Raw genomic sequence first — 22,576 nt, 5'->3', positions numbered from 1 at the left:
TCTAGATATCCTGGAGCTACCGTAGGAGCTAGAGGTACGGTTCAACCCTCATGAAAGTTAGAGAAGACTTGCCATCAATTAAATAGGCATTCAAAACTGTAAGTGACTACCAAGATAGCAGCTATAAAAGTCCAAGATAACCCATGATACTCTAACAAAAGATCTGACTTAATCTGGAGCATCAGGGAAGATTTCCATCAGATGTCACGTTAAGTCAAGACATCAAAAGCAAAGTTCTATTTCTAGGAAAGAAAGATGGGGTCTTGATGTCTACTTACATAGACAGCATTGAGGAAGAATGAAAGATGATTCAACTTTTGGCAACTGGGTAAGCAGAGATGCATTTAACTGAGTTAGAGCGGGAGGGGACGCAGGAAAGTGTGCAGGTGTGTATGCAAGAGTGTGTGTGTGTGCACGTCGGTATGAAGGGAGAAGACAAGCAATAAAGAGATGTGTGGAGCCTGAGGTACTCAAGTGCCACTGAGGTGGACTGGAACTCAAAAGAGAGGTCAGATTTGGGTGTCATAGCCTTTCAGGTACATATTCATATCATATTAGAGGGAGGTTTTCTCAAAAGCTGTGAGGATTGAAAGCAGGGATTAGCAGACTATATTTGGGGCCAAACATGGCTAGCCAGTTTTTAAATAAAGTTTTATTGGAACACAACCCTGCCCTCATTTACATATCTCTTGGTGCTTTCACAGTGTAACAGCAGAGTTGAATAGTTGCAACACAACCCATGTGGTCTGCAAAGCCTAACCTCTTCACTATCTGGCCTTCACAGAACAAGTTTGCCAGCCTTTGCTTCAGAGGAATCAAAAGATGGTGAGATTGAAACTCTAGAATAAAGAGAGGAAAGAATCTAAGTAACAAAGAAAGACTACCTTGGAATTAGGCAGAAATCTCACCGAAGGATATGATGAAATGCAAAGGAAGTTTCAAGAAGGAAGTGTCAAGTCAACTGAGAGGAAGAATCATTGAATTTATTTTTTTAATCTATTCTTTATTGAAGTATACTTGATTTACAATGTAGTATTCACTTCTGATGCACAGCAAAATGACTCAGTTATACATATATATACATTCTTTTTAATATTCTTTTCCACTATGGTTTATGCCAGAAAATCGACTCTAGTTCCCTGTACTGTAGAGTAGCACCTTGTTGTGAATCACTGAATTTAGAAGTTAGACTATGAGTGATGCAGAGAAGTCTGAGGGGATGGTAGTGATAAAGGTCAGATTTCAGTGGGTTGAAGTTCCCGAGGGGAAACCAACAGTCAGGGGAAAGGGATGATTGAAAAGACATGCAGCCTGAAGTATCGGGATTATAGGGACAGGAAGTTGCTGATGACAATCTTCCAAATAAAACGAAGGGTGGTGGAGGCAACTTGGAATCAGATTCCCAACTAGAAGCACAGAGTTTGTAACAAGATCAGAAAGGGTTAACTTTAATGCTTTTTTCTCTGAAAAGGTTTGAAGATGAAAAATCATGAGAGAAAATTCGTGGCACTATCCCTTAGTTCAGAGATATAGGAAGTGGTATGATTTGCTAAAATGTCAAAGAATTGAGGGGAGAAACCCAGTTCAATGTCTGTCAGTTTTAAGAGAGACTATTAACTCAAAGCTGGAATTGAATTCAATAACTTTTTTTTTTTTTTTTTTTTTTTTACCATTCTTAGACATGGTATTTCTCAATGAAAATATTCTTCTGTCCGCAGAGTACTGACTCTATCATCTAGATTGTGGGTCAGCAACGTGTTCCTGCAAAGGGCTAGATGGTAAATACTTTAGGCTTTGTGGAACACATATGATCTAGCCTTTTCTTTTATTCTTTTTACATATCCCTTGAAAAATATAAAGAATGTTCTTAGCTTGCTCACACAGTGAAAGGTGAATTTTGTCTGCATGCAATAGTTTGCCAATCCCACATCTAGATTTTTGGCATCATAAAATCAGTAAAATCTGTTATTTCATTAAAAACAAAAATGTACCATTACTAGAACTTTCAACTTGTAGATTTTCTGCTTATTTTTGCTAATCAAAAAGGCTTACTTTCCCACACTACTCCCAGTCTCCTTTACTACCTCTGCTGAGGTCTTGAGTTACAGTTTGTGTTCCATGAAGGCTGACAAACTGCAAAGGCAACTGGCATGTTACCTCAATTCCCACCGACTGCTTGTTCAGATCAACATGAGGCAAGGCGGGCTGAGGTCTGTTAACCAACCACAGGAAGATGACAGCTCCGAAGGTCAGGATGCAGATCAGTGCCGGGGTTGGAAGTGGGGAAAACAAGAAGTTAAAGATAAAAAGCATCTCTATGAATAGCAGCAGGAAATTCAGGCCTGTAAAAAAAAAAAGAGAGAGAGGAAAGAAAAAGAGGAAATTGCCATGTTTTCTTTTTTTGCTCCAATAGCTCTCTATGCTTACAGAAGTTACACACACACACACAGCTTCTAACCCTCCATATAGCCATAGTTAACCACTCTAGCAGCTGAATTCCTCCCACTGTTTACCTTAGCAATGTCGGAAATACTAGAATATGTTCTCCACCCTGGCTACTTGATTGTCTTCCCACAAGTGGGTAAGGATCAAAGGAAAGAGGTTAATCATTTCCCAGACAATTTTGAGAAATGACTACCATTTTATTTTTTGGTTCACAAAGCCTAGAAGAAGCCCTCTGGATCCAACATAAGCTGGTAGTCAGAGGAGGGGGTTCCAGAGAGCTTTACTACCCAGGCAGACAGAGGGTCATGAAGACTGCATCTCCCTAGTATCAGCCAAACAGAAGACGGAACCTCTGGAGAGGTGACACCACCCATCTTAGAAATCATGTGTTCTCCTGTGAAGGACATTTCCTGCTGGCCCAGATATGCCTTGCTCATTGCTTTCTTTTCTGAGCCATCAGGAGGGTCTCAGAGATCAAAAGCATGACACCTTGCTGGGTCCAAAGTCCTCTTTCTCCAGGGAACCTGGAGGAATCGTTTTTATCAGAGACAACTTTAGCCAGGTCTGCAGAAAGGTTGCTGGAGAATGGGCCTGGCACATGGTAGCTGGCGGGCATTGAAGATTTAAGCCAGGAAGAGATCTCTGGGATCCAAAAGAAACAAAGTCTTCCCTTCACAACTCAACTCTACTTGTAGCTTCCAGTCAACTTTAGCTTCAAACTACTCTAAAAGGAGGCATTATCATTTGGGTAGATCCTAAGACCTTATTCTCACTGACATGGTCTCTTCCAGGTCTTGCCTCACAACTTTTAGACTTAATTAGGACAATAACAGCAGCAAACATATGAGCACCAACTATATGCCAGGCACCAAGCTGGGTTGTTTGCATGGGATTATCTAATTTATTTCAACCAATATCACAAAGTCACATTTTACAGATAAGAAAATAGAAACTCTCAGAAGTAAAGTGACTTGTCCAAGCTCATTCATCATTTCCCACTGCTGCCTCCCCATTAAAATCGACAAAACCACAACTCATTTCCTCCTTACAGAGTCTAGCCATAGAGTTCAAGGAGGCTGAATTCATCTAGCACCTTATGTTGTATGTTCAGCAAAGGATGTTCAGATGTTGTATGTGTTTCTCCAGTTGTCATGGATGGATGGGAGAGTTGGACCATAAAGAAGGTTGAACACTGAAGAACTGATGCTCTCAAACTGTGGTACTGGAGAAGATTCTCGAGAGTCCCTTGGACAGCAAGATCAAACTAGCCAGTCCTAAAGGAAATCAATCCTGAATATTCATTGGAAGGACTGATGTTGAAGCTCCAACACTGGCCACCTGATGTGATGAGCCGACTCACTGGAAAAGACCCTGATGTTAGAAAAGATTGAGGGCAGGAGGAGAAGGGGATGACACAGGATGAGATGGTTGGATGGTGTCGTTGGCTCAATGGACATGAGTTTGAGCAAACTCTGGGATATAGGGAAGAACAGGGAAGCCTGGGGTGCTGCAGTCCATGGGTCACAGAGTTGGACACAACTGAGCAACTGAACAACAACAAAAATTTACTGTAATGCCCTACAGAACAATATCTCAAGAGACAAGAGCAAATGTTCCTACTGAAAATCAAGAGAGTGAATAAAGTCCAACAAAGAGCTTTATCAGATCAAACTCAAAGTCACCATTTGAGCTTTGAGGCAGCTGCCACTAGCAGGCATCTGGAAATTTCTCCATTAAGAAAAACAGTTCAGCCCACTCTCACAAAGGCTTTTATAAAGTCTAGAAATTTTGTGTGGGACTAGGAACAGTCACAAGAAACCCTGAGTCACTTTTCGTCATTTTTTTCTGCCTCTAATTGGTTATTACCTGAATTTGGAGTAGTCCCTTGCCATTGTATGGAGGAAAATTGAACTTCCAGAGCCTGAGATGGCTGTCCCAACTCTGGCTTCTTCCACGTTGTGTTTAGGTGGGGGAAGAAAAAAAAAGAAACTTAAAAATAAAAGCCAGATCCCACAGGTGGTAGGTTACATAACAACAGGTGCTGTTGTCACAATCTGCCAGGATTCTGAGAGCTGGGCTTTTTGGAATCTGGCTTTACCAGGCTCGTATGATGAAGTGGCAGTCCAGGAGGCAAAACTCATCCAAGAGTCAGCCATGCGGGACACTGTCTCTTCAAAGGCTGGCCACCCAAGCCAGGCTGAGAAGGCGGGCCGCCCCGGGGAAGGTTGCAAAATGCGCAGAAAGGTAGCAGTGCTGCAGTGAGGAGAAACCTTTGTGCTCACCCATCTCTGCCCGCTGGCAAACCTCTCCCCGCCTCAGCCTGGATTCTGCCACCAGTCTGGTGGTATCTTAGGATCTGGGCTTCTGCCCTCTGCCCTCATCCCACCCTCAAATAAGAGATTTTTTCCTGTACCCCCTTCTTGGCCTCAAGAACAAATTGTTGCCCTTCGGACATTTGCTCTCTTCTTACGCAAGGCAGACTTATGTCTTAATGGGAGACTTTGTAAACAAAATTTTTAAAAGAGGATTAAAGGTGAAATGTGCCAGGGTGGGATGCGGAAGAGGAGGGTGAACTTCCTGGCAGGTAATATGAAGGGAGGAGAGAAACAGCCCTTGGCCAGTCTAACGGTGGCACTCTCTGTCCAGCCCGGCTGATTCTTACCATGGAGTAATGTGAGACCAGGGTCACTGGAAGGTCAGGTTTTCTTCTCTAGAAAACCTGGAACACTGGATCTTTATGAAAGCTCAATTTTAACTTCTGGTTTAATGAATAACGGTCTGGCATGGGATAATGAAAACATATCTGGGGACTTCCCTGGTGGTTCAGTGGTTAAGAATCCTGCTTCCAATGTAGGGGACGTGGGTTTGATCCCTGGTGGGGGAACTAAGATCCCACATGCTACAGGGCAACCACTGAGCCTGAGTGCTCTGAAGCCCATGTGCCAGAACCAGAGAAGCCCCCATGAGCTAAGACCCAACACAGCCAAATTAAATAAATGAACAAATATTTAAAAAAAGGGGGGGGAGTTGGGGGGAGAATGGACACATGTATATATATGGGGGAGGGGGAAAATGCATACATTGGGTTTAATCTGGATCATGATCTACCAATTCTTGAGCCCTCATTTTAGACATACTCCTGTCCTATTGACCATAAATGGGATGAGCTTGACCACTTCACTACCTTGCCTACAGTGGCAAGGGGCTTTGTTTGCAGTTAACACTGAAGGATGAATCTATTTCATCAGCTGAAATAGCTTACTCACTTTGTTTGCTATTGCCAATCAGGTATCCACACAGGCTATACACAGAATTTCAGTTCCTTTCTCCCTGGCTCCCATATTTTTTTTAAATGGAGGCAAAATTCACATAGCGTAGAATAAACCAGTTTTAAAATGGACAATTTAGTAGCATTCAATACATTCACAGGGTTGTGCAACCAACATCTCTAGTTATTTTCAGAACATTTTCATCACTGCAAAGAACGGAAACCATGCACGCATGAAACTGTCACTCTTGCTCTCTCTTCCCCCCACCCTTGGCAACCACCAATATACTTTCTGTTTCCATGTATTGGGTTGGCCAAGAAGTTTCTTTGGGTTTTCCAGTAAGGTGTTATGGAAAAACCCAAACAAACTTTTTGGCCAACTCAGTATTTACCCATTTTGAATATTTCATATAAGTGGAATCAGATAATATGTGACCCTTTGTGTCTAACTTCTTTCACTTAATATTTTTAAGGCTTATCCATGTTTACAATTTAGCATGTATTAGTATTATATTTCACTCCTTCTTATGGCTGGATAAAATTCCAGTGTATGGATAGACCACGTTTTGCTGCCCCATTCATCAGCTGATAGATATTTGGGTTATTTCCACCATTTGGATATGGTGAATAGTGCTATGACGAGTATATAAATTTTGTTTGAATATCTATTTTCAATTCTTTGGGGGTAAATACATAGTAGCGGAATTGCTGGTTCACATGGTAATTTTATGTTAGCTTTTTGAAGAATCACCAAACTGTTTTCCATAGTAGCTGTATCATTTTTACATTCCAACCAGCAATGTAAAGGATTCCAGTTTTTTACATCCTTACCAACTTTTTCTATTCTCTCTCTTTTTAATAATAGCCATTGTAATGGGTGTGAAATGCCATCTCACTTTCGTTTTGATTTGTGACTTATGACTAACGATGTTGAGCAACTTTTCATCTGTTTTTTTTTTTTTTGCCATTTGCATTTCTTCTATGAAGAAATGTCTATTTCAGCCATTTGCCTATTTTTGAATTGAGCTATTTGTCCTTTAGTTGTTGAGTTGCAAACTTTCTTTATATATTACAGATACTAGATCATTTTCAGATATATAATTTTCAAATATTTTCTCCCAATGTATAGGTTGTCATTTCGCTATCTTGATAGTCTCCTCTTTGATATACAACACAGACACATTTTGAAACTGAGGATGCTGGCACTAGAGAGAATTTGCAACCATATCATGGAACTCTCTCACTGCTTAAATGGGAGAAAATGAAGAGCTGAAAGAAGGCAAGACCTTCAGGTTATACCAGTACTGGACTGGTTACCATTCTAAACTTTAGAATCTATTAACATTTCCAGAGGTGCTCAAATAACAAGGGGGAAAGCCACCCGTCATGTGTCCTGTGTCACTTGAATTACAATTCTGGACCTGTCGCTCCACAGAAACCCCTGCAAGCATTTCCTCGTTCCTAATGTCACTCCCAGTTGGGAAAGAATGGGGCAGGGAGAAGTGCCATAGCCTTAAAAAAAGAGGAAGGAGGGCTGTGTCATGCTGTAGCTAGGAGTTCCTGTTTGAGGTTATCTACAGATGGTCAAACAAGCCACAGGCTTCCCCCAAGTGGAAAGCTTCCTCTGCTTTTTGATGTGGTAACACTGACATGCCTCAGCCCCACCCCCTCTGATGCCCATCTGTCCTCAGCCCTTCCCCTGATTCTCTCCAGGGCCCTCCTTTCCTCCGTGGTTTGGATGGCCAGAGCCAACATCACTCATCTGGCTCCTGACATACTGACTTTTCAAGCTGGCTGAAGGACACCTTCTGCCTTCAAACCTGCTTGCAAGCTCCCAGGACAAGCCTTGCTACCTAAGTTGTGACCACCTCATACTCACCTTTGGGTTTTGCTCCTTTGAAGATTTGGGGCAGCATGTCTTAAGTCTTGTTTTCTTTGGATAAAGTCCCTAAATGACCCTTTCTATTCTAAATTCAAGTTTTTGGTCAACGATGTTTATTGCTATGAGTCTTTCAGATTATCCCTATAGTCCACAAATAATTTTTCTTCTTATTATTCCTTCCACTTAAAAGATTTTATTTTTCTTCCATGTATTCTGCTCTTCAAGCATAGGTCTACTCCAATCCTAGGGTCTCTGCCTTTGCTCTTCTTTTTAGCCTGAAACGCTATCCCGCAGATTTGAAATGGTCGTGTATTGCTTCTAGGTAGGATCTCAACTCCAAGTCATTTCTTCAGAGACTCTCTAGGATCACCCTACTGGACCTCAGAGGCTATCATATACCCTGCTTTCTCTTCTTTATGTCACTGTCAGCTATCTTAAACAGTCCTGGTCCACTGCCCCTATTAAACTGATGCTTTCATTGGAATGGGGACTTTTGTTTTGTTCACTGCAGTGCTTCCAATCATGATGCCAAGCACCATGCTTGGCACAGAGGAAACTTTCAATGAGTGGTTACTGAATAAATGATCAGTTTTCTAGTTCAGAATTATCTGTCCTACATACTCTCAGTTGACTCATTTTCCCCTTAATAAAACTCCCCCACCCACAAGCTCTCCAATCTTATAAAAAATCACTCTGGACAATCTTAAGACATGCACTCCCAATCAATATTTTGACAAGGCATTGGTTTTGGAATAACAGATGGTGAAAGGATGTATTTCTAACACATCAAAAGCCGCCGGTCAGGGTCAATCTATTCCTCCAGGTTTAGAGGCAGCCACAGGATGGATCTTATCAGATGAAGTCATCTGCAGTGTTCAGTGGGCAAAAAATCCAGCCTAGAAATATGTAATTCTGTTACTCTGGATTTCTGGAACTCAAAGGACAATAAGACAAATTATCTTTGCTTTTAAGCTTGAAGAACTAATTATTTTTCTATGCAATAATGAGATATATATTGCAATTATAAGTTTTTTTTTTTTTTTAAAGTTGCCTTCTAGAATGTGGCCCACTCATTTGGGTTTAACTGGTTTTTGTACTCTCCTGCATGTATGGGCTCATTCTGTGGCGATAGGAAGCTTGTTAAAAGAGAGTCCAGAGTCCCCAAGTTCTTATACCCAATTAATCAACATTCTTCCATCCTGAATTACCTACTGTCTCCTAGACACTATGTCACAGTCTTCACAACTCATAATGACCCCAGATAGACCTGTGTGTTATTTAGGAGGCTATATATGAAAGTTCTGCTTTCTTGGTTGGGCTTTAAGTTCTAACCCAGACTTCATGGTTATTTCCCTTAAATTTCTCCCACCTCCAGTTTAGGAGGGCTTCATTTCATTCAAGGGCTTTCCTGCTGGCTCAGCAGTGAGGAATCCCCCTGCCAATGCAGGAGATGTGGGTTCGATCCCTGGGTTGAGAATATCCCTTGGAGAAGGAAATGGCAACCCACTCCAGTATTCTTGCATGGGAAAAAATGTCATGGACAGAAGAGCCTAGTGGGATACAGTCCATAGGGTTGCAAAAGAGTCAGACATGATTTAGAGGCCAAACAACATTTCACTCCTTAACTGAATAGTTAATATGTATAGACACATTTCAAAATAATGGCAAAAGATCAATAGGACATTTCAAACCAATAGCCTCATGAGTACACTTGGGAGGAACTGATCAACTCTTCCTTAATATGCATTGAGTGTGAATCACATAAGTGTTCTATTGAAAGATCCTTCACCCAGTTTTGTCAAGAACTAAGGAATTTTCACATTTCCTTATACCTTTACTCTTCTGTAGCAAATAGTTTTCTTCTACTAAAAAATAAAAGGTAATATGATTTGAGACAACAAACCTGTTTCGCAAATCTAGCCAGAGGAAAAGCTGATAATGAGGACATAGCACAGGGAACTATACTCAGTATAATAACTTATAATGAAAGAGAATGTAAAAAAAGAATATATATATTTATATACATATGAATAACTGAGTCACTTTGCTGTACACCTGAAACTACATTGTAAATCAACTATATTTCAATAATAATTTTAAATAATAATAATTCTTATTTTTTATTTTATTTTATTTTTTTAAATAATAATAATTTTTAAAGTCAGATACAGAAAAGCACTGGTTCTTAAAGGGGGTAAATCTCAACTAACCATGCCATTGTTATTTTTATTTTTTTAAAAAAACCAATATTTCTTGCTCATCCTTCATCCAGGATCCAGGTACCTATGCTATTTTAAATCATTCAAAATTCAAAAGGAACAATATTCAGTTATATCCAAGATGAAATTTGTTGTCATATTTCCCAATTTTAAAAAAAGTAACTGAGAGGGGAATCCTAAATTTCCTCTAAAGAAATAAGAGGCAATTAGATACCGTGAGATGTGTCAATAAGGTGTCATCTCATCTCAGTCACTCTTATCTAACTCTTTGGACTATAGCCCGCCAGGTTCCTCTGTCCATGGGATTTTCCAGGCAAGATACTGGAGTAGATTGCTATTTCCTCCTCTAAAGGATCTTCCCAACCCAGGGATCAAACTCATGTCTCCTGCATCTCCTGCATTGCAGGCAGATTTGTTGTCTGCTGAGTCATCAGGGAAGCCTTCAGTAAGGTGGCCAGTTACCAAATCATAGCCAGAAAATCAACAGCTTTCCTATATTTTGAAAATAATGGAAAAGGTGCCATTCCCAATAGTGTATATAAGAATAAATGTATAAAACCTATATTTACAAAGTGACACCTTGAGAAAAATGGAAAGATATACTTGAAATAGTCAAGGGGTCCTATCTTTCTAAATACATTGAATGCAACCCTAATAAAGACCAACAAGATTTTCTTGGGAAACGAATAAGTTAAAACTCACCCAGAAGAATAAAACTTTAAAAAATTGAAAATTTTTGAATAAATAACAGGAATTGGGTGGGTAACAGTGAAGTAAACACTACCAAATTTGCTTACCATGGAAATTTTCTCTTGGTTATCAATACAAGTCTATGTAATGAGATAATCCTGAAACAGCCTCAGTGGATGCTATTATCATATACTAAATTGCAGTCCAAATTAAGATAGATTTTTTTTTTTCACTTTCAATCAATGGGTTGAAACAACTGACTAGCCATTCAAACAGAATACCTAAAGCTGATTTCTCTCTTACCCCTAAAACAAAAATACACTGGAAGGAATTCTCTGGTAGTACAGTGGATAAGAATCTGCCTGTAAATGCAGGGGACATGGGTTCGATCCCTGGGCTTTTCCCCCATCGTTTTCCACATGCTGCAGAGCAACTAAGCCCATGTGCTACAACTACTGAGCCCGAGGGTGGCAACTACAGAGTTTATCTGTTGCAGATCCCAGCCTGTGATCTGGAATGAGAGAAGCCACTGCAGTGAGAAGCTTGTGTACCTGAACGAAAGAGTAGCCCTCGGTCTCTGCAACTAGAGAAAGCATGTAAGCAGCAACAAAGACCCAGCGCAACCAGAAATAAGTTAATTATTTTAGAAAATACATTGAAGATGGACCAAAGACAAGATATAAAACATTGAAAGCTGTGAGAATACTGGGGGATAAAAATGTGAGAGAATTGTTTATCATTCTGACAAGAAGAAGACTCAAGACAGACACAAAACCGAGAAGCTGTGCAAGGAAAATGTTGGGTTGTGCAAAGCTTTAAAAGATACTTGCCTTGCAGAAAAGATATCAAAGACAAAGTCAAAGATAAACTGGGAATAGTATCAAATATTCCAGCTAGGCAAAGAGCTCATTTCCTCAGTAGAAATGCTTAGAAGTCAATGAAAAACAGCACATAACCCAATAAGACCAACAGCAGAGGGAATGACCAGAAAGTTCATAGCAAAACAAACAGGTTACTTAAAACCGGGAAAGACATTCAACTTCACTTACAGTTTTCTAAAATGCAAATCTAAATGAAATCCCAGATAAGTAATGAGGAAGCAGTATTACATGCAGGATCAATCACGGAGATGTAAATTTGGGGCAGTCTCCTTAGGGATGTGTCCATTGTCTGAAACCACAATTTAAATTATGTGCCTTTTGACCTAAGGACACGACTAGTAATTTATCTTGTAGAAAGACCTAAGTTCAATAAAGGGCATCACTTTAAGCAGCTGTTTGAGTCATGGGTTAGAAATGTGGATTCTGAGTCAGGTTGCACCCAATCTTTGTGATCAGCTTTGTGACCTAGGGTAAATAACCTCTGTGTACTTCTGTGTCTATAAAATGGCAATACTAATATCTCTCTCATAAGGCTATCCTCATGATTAAAGAAGTTAATGTACCTGTATGGTGCCTAGAACAATGCCTGACCCACAGGCTCAGGTATTAGCTATTATGTTCATCATCATTAAGTTTATAGGATTGCTGATAATGTCAGACATCAGAAAAGTCTTCCTTGATAGGAGAATAACCAGATAAATTATACCACTTACATACAACAGAATTATTGGCAGGTATTAAAGAGAATTCTGGAGGAGGAAATGGCAACCCACTCCAGTAGTCTTTTTGGGAAAATCCCATGGACAGAGGAGCCTGGTGGGCTACACTCTGGGGGGTCACAAAGAGTTGGACACGACTGAGCAACTGAGCACATTAAGGAAAATAAAGCAGATCTGTGTATATTGATAAGGAAAGAACTATGTGAAATATCAGGCTTCCCAGGGGGCACTAGTGGTAAAAAAAAAAAAAAAAAACAAACCTCCTGCTTGCCAATGCAGGAGACAAAAGAGACACGGGTTCTAACTCTGGGTCGGGAAGATCTCCTGGAGGAGGGCATGGCAATCCACTCCAGTATTCTTGCCTGGAGAAGTTCATGGATAGAGTAGCCTAGTGGGTTACAGACCATAGGGTCACTAAGAGTTGGTCACAACTGAAGTGACTTCACACACACACACAAAATATCACGAAGTACTGCAAAGAGCCAACTCATTGGAAAAGACCCTGATGCTGGGAAAGATTGAAGGCAGGAGGAGAAGAGGACAGCAGAGGACAAGATGGTTGATGGCATCACTGACTAAATGGACATGAGTTTGGGCAAGCTCCAGGAGATAGTGAAGGACAGGGAAGCCTGGTGTGCTGCAGTCCATGGGGTCACAAAGAGTTGGATATGAGTGAGTAACTAAACAACAACAACAACAACAAAGGGAAAAACTGCTTGGGCAATGTAGTGTATGCTTTTGTGTTCCTGAAAGAATAATCCTCATAGGAAAAGACAGACTGAAGAGGAGTTTTTATGAATGGATTTTCCAGAAAATTTGACTATTCAGTCATTCAGCCCAAGATACTTAAGGGCTTGTCTATATATCACTGACTTCCTTGGTGGCTCAGATATCATTAGCATCATTCCAGGTGCTGGGGAGATAGTTTTTATTGCACAGTATTCTATAATCTAATTCTTGTTCAGGTTTGCTGTTGAGCTCCCCAGTAAAATACAACCCCAGTAGGTCATGGAAACTGCTCAGTGTTATATGGCAGCCTGGATGGCAGGGGAGTCTGGGGGAAAATGGGTGCATGCATATGTATGCAGAGTCCCTTTGCTGTTCATCTGAAAACTATCACAACACTGTTAATTGGCTATACCCCAACACCAAATAAAAAGTTAAAACAAAACTATAGTAGGGAAAGAGGAATGAGGGGACAGCAGTGGTGTGAGTTTTAATTAGGGAGGTTAGAGTAGGTCTCACTGGGAACATAGCACTTGAGGCGATATATCGTTTAATCTGTAATGGTCACGCTTAAAAAACAAAATAAAACAAAAACTTAAAGTGAACAACTCTGTATTATCCCACCTCCAACTCAGGCAGCTGACTTAGGAAGTTCCACCACGTTGGCTGGAGACCTTTCACGTGACTATGCCTGAGAATACAGCCTTAGCCTCATTTCTAGAACGAAGCCTCCCTCACCACTAAAGCCACGTTCCGTCAGCAGCCTGTTGCCCACGCTCCTTTCACCCACCAGTCTGGACAGCAGCTCCGAGAGTAACCAGATCAATGCCCTTAGCAGATAAGAAACCAAAGGTGAACTTTGAGTCACGGGGCCAAAGTGTACCCAAAATTACATCTTTCTTCATTCTCAGCAGTTGCTGAAAACAGAGGCTGGCGCAACATCCTGACTACAAGACTACAGATAACTTCCCAGCCACTCACCAGCGCCCAGGTGCTCAGGCCACTGCCTGGCTCTAGCCTCTAGCCTTCTCCACCACACAGGGCTGGGTTCCCAAACCTCGGGGGCTCTTCTCACCTGGGGACCTGACACCCAGTGCACTCTAAAACACACACTGCCTGGGATGTCCCCAGGCAGACGGCCAAGGGCCTCTTTTTTCCCTTCCACAGGATTATTCATGTGGGGCCAAGCAGGAAGACACCATTACCAAATGGGGTCCCTGTTAAAACCCCAAGGATAGTGAAGAAGTCATTTCCAGCCATGGAAAGATTCTAATTACAATAATTAAAACAGAAGAGATATACCAGTCTCCCAGACCTTGCTGTTCCTAGCCCAGTTCCCAGGCCATACCCAACAGTTCCAGTTTGTCGGGCAGCTGGCAGAGAGAAGGGGAGGGCTGGCCTTGGGACAGGTCCCCTGGCCCACTAACTGTAAACAAATCCTCAGGGTTGTGATGTATACACACTGGAGATGTCTCTGCTGCCAAATAGCACAAGAAAAGCTATGGTATTGGAGTTGAATCTGCTCAGTCCTTGGGTTTGGGTCTTACGTGTTTCCTGGGGCTCAGCAGACAATTTGGGCTGCAAGCACCCCTAGGCGGAGACTGTCTTAGCCCAGAGTGCCAGAGAGTCATCTTCCCCTTTCATTCACCATTGTCACATGTTTAGAGAAGGGCAGGGTTGAGGGGGGTGGTCTGGGGTAGGAAAGAGTTTGCCAAATTCAACTCTGCAATGAGCATGACGTGCGCCTATGCCCAGTGGGGCAGGGAGTGCAGGTAGGTATGGGGGCAGGGTCGCCTAGCCCTCTTCAGAAATGCCACATCTGGGGCTTCCTGCCATAGAAAGGGCAACACTCAACAGCCTGACCTGAGTGAGGTCAAGCTTCATTCATCCTGCAAGTATTCAAATAAACAAGTGAAAGGTCGGGTATGTTGAGGCATGCCCCGGGAAAAGTGCCGCAGACAAGTTCCGGAGGCTGGCTAAACTTCCGGGGACAGACCCCCCCTGCAGCCTGGTCCGATCAGGAGCCGACACAGAGCCCTTGGACACCCACCGCCGCTGTAGCCGGTGCTTTCTTCCTTATATAGAAGGACCTGACCTGGGCGCCGGCCCGGGCTATAAAACCTCTCCCCACCTCTCCTTCCTCGCGGACTCCCTTTGTCTCCTCGCTCACCCGCCCCTCCCCGGGAGATCTGCCCGAGAGCGCCCACCCATTAAAGGCCTTTTACCACCGGTCCTTAGAGGCGGCTCTTTCTTCCCGCGGTGTTTTCTAACAACAAGTACTTACTGTTTGCCAGGCAGTAGGTTCATCAATGGGGAAAGTACATTCAGAGTTCTTAGTCCATCAGGGGATAAAGCCACTTCCTCAGGTGGGAAACAAATGTGCTGTGAAATGTACCCCAGCTCTGGGAGCATCTGCTGGGCTGGACAAAGTGTGTGTGTGTGGCAAGAGATACATTTATCCTCTGTGCTTTAAATTTACATAGCATTTCTTTTGAATAAGGCAAACTAGGATCTTGTTTGTATACACTGGTGTATACCCGGTAATGTACCTGTGTATTCACCATTGTGCCATGTGCAGAGGGCCAAACACTTAGAAGACACAGCTCCTGCCCTCTGGGGCCTTATGGGTCCATTAAACACTAAAAACACTTATAGAAGGATGCAGTGTGGAAGATGAGCTAATGAATTTGAAGGAGAAGCCAGTGTAGACTGGAGATGGTGGAGGTACCTCCAAAGAGCACTAGCTCCTCAAGGATGTGTGGTCCTTGATCCCCTGGCTTTATTGCCAATAGCCTTTTGTCCAGGGTCAATCAAGGATGAGCACCCCACAAAGGAAGCCCATGGCTGCTAAGACCCCAACTATGACCCCAACCAGGGTCACTGTCGCCAAACCATCTTTCTCCACTGTTGTCTGTGTCTCTCCATCCACTCTTCCATGGCAAGAGTGGTGACCACATTAGGCAGGATAAACCTCCGAGAAGAGAGGAAGAGGAATACCCAGATGTTGGGTAAGAGGTGGGGCATGGTTGGAGACACAAGAGCAGGACAAGCATGAAGGGAAATGGTGGATGAAGGGAAATGGTGAAGAGGCACTTCTGATGGGGGTAGAGGATCTGCCTTTAGTTGAGAGGGAAAAAGAAAAGACTTCCAAATGACTGAATAAGACAGTGGAGCCTGGTATAGACACTGCAGCACAGGAGTCATTCAGTTCCCGAACACCAAAGAACATTAGGGTGCCAACCTTGGCCAGTTGGGTTGGGTAAAATTTACCAGGAAAGCCCTCATTAAGTCAAATGCCAAAATCATCTTACCTCAGTCCACGAGGATAGTACAGAATAGTTGCTGAGCCACTCATAACCTGGTGACAGGCGGTGACAAATCCCACTGGATCTCAGATAAACTCGGTCAGCTTTGATCTACTACTGCACTTCCAACAAGTTGCAGTCCAGCAGCCCAACCCCAAGGAAAGCCTTGCTTCATTAAACATTTCCAAAGGCCTTCCAAGCTTATTGCTGATCAAGTGAATTATAAGAGCATGGAGGTCAGCAGAGCCAGTACCGTCCGCTGGAGTTGATAAGAGCCTGTACATAGATAGGCTTGACAAAGTGCTAGGACTAAGTCACTGCAGGCCAGGATAAAGACAGGCTGATGCAAGAGGTTGGGAAGGAGGCCTCTTTGCAGAATTAGTCTTCACACTACTGGTTGGGCCAAAGGTCAGGGCTCACCAGACTCAAAGTGCAAGTGGCCTCAGGCCACACCACAGGGAGGGAACACAACTCTACCCAGCAGCAGATAATTGGATTAGAAACTTACTGAGTCTGTCCTTGCCCACCAGAACAAGACCCAGTTTTCCCCACAGCCAGTCCCTCCCATCAAGAAGCTTGCACAAGCCTCTTATTCTCATCCATCAGAGGGCAGACAGAAAGTCATAACACAGAAAAACTAACCACACTGATCACATGGACCACAGCCTGGCCTAACTCAATGAAATTATGAGCCAAGCCATGTAGGGTCACCCAAGACAGACGGGTCATGGTGGAGAGTTCTGACAAAACATGGTCTGCTGGTGAATGGAATGGCAAACCACTTCAGCATTCTTGCCTTGAGAACCCCACGAACAGTATGAAAAGGCAATGTGCAAACAACAAGCTTTATTCCCCAGAGTCTCAGCTCCTTTTAAGGCCCTACACTTTCCAGGTACCTGAGTATCAGCACTACCATCTACCAAATAGGTGGCCCTGTTTGATTTCTCCTACTTTGACAGTTACTTAATGTCATTGAGCATCAGTTTCCCTCCATTGCACTCTAGAAGGGGCAGGTTAGTATCCTTGCTTTGGATGAACCTTCCAGTATACTGCCTGGCACATGGGAAGCCCTCAGTGAAGATAAGCTTCCTTTTTCCCCTCTTCCACTTACCTTGACATCCAACTCCTTGTCAATATCAGATGTTCTATTTTGAGAAGTCCCCAAAGTGAAGAGTTGGTCGTGGACTTTGTACTATAACTGCCCTTCGACTTCTATGCAAATGTCTTACCATCGCCTCATTTGCATTCAAACAGAGGATTTCTAATTGGAGACTCTGTGGTCTCCCTCAACCTTGTGAAACTCCTGCATCCTCCCACCGCCACCTCAACCTCTTAGAGTAGAATGACCCATGGAGAGACCCAGAGGTCTACAACCAGCTCCCCAACAGAGGGTGGGTACCATGGCCTGGTAACAGCAGTCCAAGGGCTGCCTAACCTTCCGAGCTTCAAAGCTCTTATTTATCTTAATGACATGAATTAAGAGCCTGGGAAATACCAGGCTCTGTGCCAGGGAAGGAATGAGAAGTGCATTTCTGATCTCAGGATGCACAGTTATACGGGGGAAGAAATAGACCAGGATGTGTTTACAGCAGGGTGCGGTGAGAGTAAAAGCGATGGCTGACCTCAGGGCTGCTGGAGACATGTCTCCCTGGCCGGATGTGTCCAGACATGGGTCACCTGAGGTCACATCTCAGATGGGAGTCAGTTCATCTGCTGGCCAGGCATATGAGACAGACAGAAACAGAAATCACATTCCTGGTTTCTGAGAAATCTCCAAATCCTGGTTTAGGAATTCACCTGCCAAGAAGCGGGAGTTTTTTGTGTTTTTTTTGGCTGGGCGGGGGCGGGGTGGCGGGAGGGAGGGAGGTGGCTCAGACGTTAAAGCGTCTGCCTGCAATGTGGGAGACCCGGCTTTGATCCCTGGGTTGGGAAGATCCCCTGGAGAAGGAAATGGCAACCCACTCCAGTATTCTTCCCTGGAGAATCCCATGGACGGAGGAGCCTGGTAGGCTACAGTCCACGGGGTCGCAAAGAGTTGGACACGACCGAGCAACTTCATTTTCACAATCATGTAACTTTATAAAATGAACCACTTAACAGTGAACAATTCAGTGGGCACTTAGTATATTCATAATGTTGTACAACCACCTCTATCTAGATTCAAAACACTTGCGTCATCCCCAAAGGAAATCCTCTCCCCATTAAGCAGTTACTCTTCTTTCCTCCCCATCCCTGGCAACCACTGATCGATCTGCTTTCAATTTCCATGGACGAAAAGTGGGAGGATTTGCAAAAAAGAAATTTCTCCTAGTTTGTTACTCTTAGGTCCATGCACAAAACTAGACTCATCAGAAATGGAGACAGAGTTTGCCCTCAGAACTAAATGAGCCAGATTCCACTCCAGTCTTTTCATACTGTATCCAGTTTGTTTCCCAGTCTTGGTTTCCCCATCTACAAAAAACCATACCTACCTATCATAGGACTGTTTTTGAAGATCAAGAGATGAAAGCCCCACAAAACAGTAAACACAGCACTGCTCCCACAGTAAAGTCAATGAATGATAGCTGTATTATTTGCATTCTAGAAAAATATCAACCTAAAAAGTCTCTAATAGCTATATGAAGTCAATATCTACCTATCTACCTACCTACCTACCACCTAGGTCACCATACATAAGAATCTTTTTACAAATGAAAATATCTAGGAAATGCAAAGAAAGGCTAACTCTACACAGAGGTGGATGGAACATGTCTTTTAGCATCACACAGACTGTAGCTTCAATTCCAATTGACAACTGGCTTCACCTCTCTGAGCCTACTCTCTTCACTACCTACCTCCTAATATTGTCTTAATTAATGTCAGAGTACCCATGATGATCTGGTGCTTAACTGGCTTCCTATTCCCTCTCCTGCTTCGTTTCCACATACTTTCTCCTTCCCTAACCCCCAGCCTACTTCTTGTATCTGGAGTCCCCACTACATGTTTAGCATTTAGGCATTCAATGATACACTGATATTATTTTAGGTGTCATTGTCCCCAGAGAGTTAGAATATGACTTGGAGAAAAGATTATTTTAGGTCAGGACCTCAACAAATACACTTGGTTGAAGCATCCTGTTTGGTCTGGATAATGTTTAGAAAAACAAAAAACAATGTTACATTGAGTGAGTGAAGTTGCTTAGTAATGTTTGACTCTTTGCCACCCCATGGAGTGTAGCCTACCAGGCTCCTCCATCCATGGGATTTTACAGGCAAGAATACTGGAGTGGGTTGCCATTTCCTTCTCCAGGAGATCTTTCTGACCTAGGGATTGAATTGGACTATGTTTATCTGGGATGTGCCTGCCTTGCATTCTGTCAGACTTTCCCACCCGACCTGCATCTTATTTCGTATCATCTACTTTACTTAGCTGTATTGCCTGTCTGTTCTATAATTATTTGTGACTCTTGTTTTATTTCTAGTTGTGTTCCTTTTTTTGTGCCAACTGCATAAGTGATATTTATAAGATATTATGCATCTCTTCCAAGACACGTCAGTGTTCAGCCTCAGATATTTATCAGCTGGAGGGAACAATCATGAAGTAACTCCCATGCTGGAATATAGAGGGCGGCATCACCAAAACCAATAAGTCCTTTTTAAATTTTTTTAACTGAATCAATCTTTTATTTTTAAATTAAATTAAATTTAGCTTAATTCTATTACTTTTGAAGACTACCAATTACCTATAAATCAGAGTTTAGATTCAATCCTGCTTTTCAAATCACCAAAAAGACGGATACTCACAGAAGGGAGTAAGCCCCAATCATGGAATCCCTTCCCAACACTCACCCCATGAAGGCCAACTTGTGGCCCTACCCCTTAAAACAGACCCAGCTTCATCCCAAAAGCATTCATTCCATCCGCCATACATCTAGCAGATCTTCCCCTTGGAAGGTCTCAAAATCCATCAGGAAAATCGAGGGAACCCTCCAGCCCAGATCCCTAGGTCGGGAAGGTCCCTTGGAGAAGGAAATGACAACCACTCCAGCATTCTTACCTGGGAAATTCCATGGACAGAGGGACCTGGCATGCTATGGGGTCGCAAAGAGTCAAACATGACTCAGTAGTACCCTTTCTTCCCTCCCAGTAAAGCCCAGAAGAGCTATAGGCAGAGCTTCAGGCCCTCAAAAGGGGGTCTGGGTTGTGGTTCCCTTTCCCAAGAGAGGCAGGAGAAAAGAAAACCAATTCCTGCTCCACATTCCTCCTCCCCCTTGACCTTCCTGATGAAGAGGGTTTAAAAAAGTCCTTCAGAGACCGCAGAAAGCAAGTACCAACACATGCTTGGGACACAGGAAGTTCCAAGCTCTCCAGAGCTGGGGGTCAGGATGCCCCCCAGGCTTCTGCCCCACACCCACAAGACCCCTTGCTAAATATACCTCCAGCTGCCCCCTTACCCTGTGAAGGGACCACATCTCTTGGTGCTCCCAGGGAATGGAGCCTCCTGGTTCTGAGTCCCGTGAGTCCTCACCCCTCACCCCAGCTCCTCCAGGGTCAGGGGGGCTTCAGAGCATCCCTGCAGGCTGAGGATCTCTGGTTCCAAGCCGTCAGCCCCGAGTCTGAGCTGCCCTGAGCCAGGAGTCAGGCTACAGCGGGCTTCTAACGTGCTCGGGGACTTCACTTCCTGGTTTTTCTTTCACAACAGAAAGTGGAAGTGTTCTGATCAGAAGGAGAAAAGCCGCCAAAGCTCCCCTGGCTGGGTTTCAGAGCCTTTACTGGCAGTCCATGAGGGCTGATAAAGCAGCCAGCCTGCACTCACAGAACTCACGCTCTGTCTGCCTGACGAGGGAGAACCAGACGGAGATGATGGAGATGCCCCTCGCAGACCACCCCTGTCAGAAAGGTGAGACCCCTTCTGGATTCCCGGGACAATGTGGTCCAACCACAGGGCCCCTTGGCCCTCACATCCTTCCCAGGACCGTGGGGAAACCTGGAGACCGGCTCTGCTGGCCAGCCATACACGCTGTCCCCTCTCCCCAGTCCCCGTTTGCCTGCCTCAGATCCTGGAGCTGTGCGGGAAAAGTCAGCAAAACGAGCATGTCAGGAACCTCAGGGACAGCCGCGGAGAGTCTATTTATTTCCTCTGACACATCCTCTTCAGACCTCCAATGTTTAATTTAAAATGTTTGCTGCTGGCACCCTCACCTCCCAGGTGAAATCTGAGAAATTGTAAAATCAGGAATCCACAAGCACATGTGCCACACTAGCTGTCAGACTGATCCCGCATCTCGCAGGAGCCTCTGAAAAACTTCACTGTACACTCGTGAGACGACAGTGAAAAGGCAAACTACTTCTTCATATCATTATAAAAGGTGGCCCACTGGTAAAGAATCTGCCTGCAATGCAGGAGACACAGGTTGGATTCCTAGGTTGGGAAGACCCCCTGGAGGAGGAAATGGCAACTCATTCTAGTTTTCTTGCCTGGGAAATCCCAAGGACAGAGGATACTGGCGGGCTATAGTCCATGGGGTTGCAAAAGAGTTGGACATAATTTAGCGACTAAACAATAACAATTATTATAAAAATTGCTTTGAATGTGAAGACACCTTGAAAAGGTCTTGAGGACAGGGCATCAGGACACATAGTAGTCTCATCGGATTCACCTATGGCTGTGGCCTCAGAAGGGCATGGGAGTTTCTATTCTCAGATTTGAAGGCAGAAAAAATGAATTCTCCTACCTCTTCCCAACCCCACCTCTGAGACACCCCAGAATTAAGCAGCACTTTCCCTAGCCTCTGTGCCTTTAAGAAGGCTCAACGTAAATCCAACAAGAACTCAGGTCTTCACTAGAGATGTATTAGGATTCCTTCTCTACGCAGAGGAGTTCCTCAAAGCCTCCAACCATAAAAACCAGAATGAGCTATGTCCCAATCTCAGGGAACATAAGAGCTGGTCCCTTGATCTCATGGGATCCCACTTTAGACATGGAAGAAGGCTGAAGTAGGTTAGGATGAGGGTGCCCTCCCCTGCCCGCCTTTCCATCTTTGGCTTCATCTCTTGGCTGGAGAAACACTTGTCCTTGCTAAGTTTCCGAGCTCATCTCCCCAGGGGCAGCTCCCTCAAGTGAAGAGCAGAGGGCGGCAGAGTGGGTGTTGAGTCTCAGCCATTCTCATGCTGCTGGGCTTTTCCCTGGGTGCTGTCTTCTTTTACCAACCAGATGAAGAGCTTAGGGCCGGGAGAAGATGGTTTCCTCCAGGATCAAATGCTGAAGTTTGGAAGAGTCTGGGTGGTTCTAAAGCTCTAGCACCTGGAGGTGCATTCTTGTTCAATCCTGCACACACCAGGGACACTGCTGAATTTTGAGGGAACGATGGACAGTTTTCACAGCACTCAAGAACTCTGCATCAGGCAGCATACCGATTGGGACTCAGATCCTTGCCCCCCTGCCTCTTAGCTATGGAGCCCA

The 22,576-nt window shown here is 43.7% G+C and overlaps 1 protein-coding gene across 3 annotated transcripts in view; it reads right to left on the bottom strand.

Moving 5' to 3' along the window:
• ACSL5 (acyl-CoA synthetase long chain family member 5) overlaps window positions 1–22,576 on the bottom strand; it is a 48,651-nt gene that overhangs the window by 25,373 nt on the left and 702 nt on the right. The window contains exons 1-2 of one of the 3 annotated variants that reach the window (XM_065923326.1): window positions 20,568–20,799; window positions 2,158–2,342 (exon numbers count right to left, since the gene is read on the bottom strand). In XM_065923326.1, the coding sequence (XP_065779398.1) occupies window positions 2,158–2,313 (156 nt within the window). In that variant the 5' untranslated portion in view covers window positions 2,314–2,342; window positions 20,568–20,799. Of the gene's footprint in view, window positions 1–2,157; window positions 2,343–20,567; window positions 20,800–22,576 lie in introns of those variants that run through there. The other 2 variants (XM_065923327.1, XM_065923328.1) reach the window with 2 other exon arrangements.

The sequence above is a fragment of the Muntiacus reevesi genome, chromosome 2, assembly GCF_963930625.1.
Source record: "Muntiacus reevesi chromosome 2, mMunRee1.1, whole genome shotgun sequence".
In the NCBI taxonomy this organism is placed as follows: domain Eukaryota; kingdom Metazoa; phylum Chordata; class Mammalia; order Artiodactyla; family Cervidae; genus Muntiacus; species Muntiacus reevesi.
The sequence above is the reverse complement of the archived record's forward strand: the minus strand, read 5'-3'. Positions and strand labels throughout refer to the sequence as shown.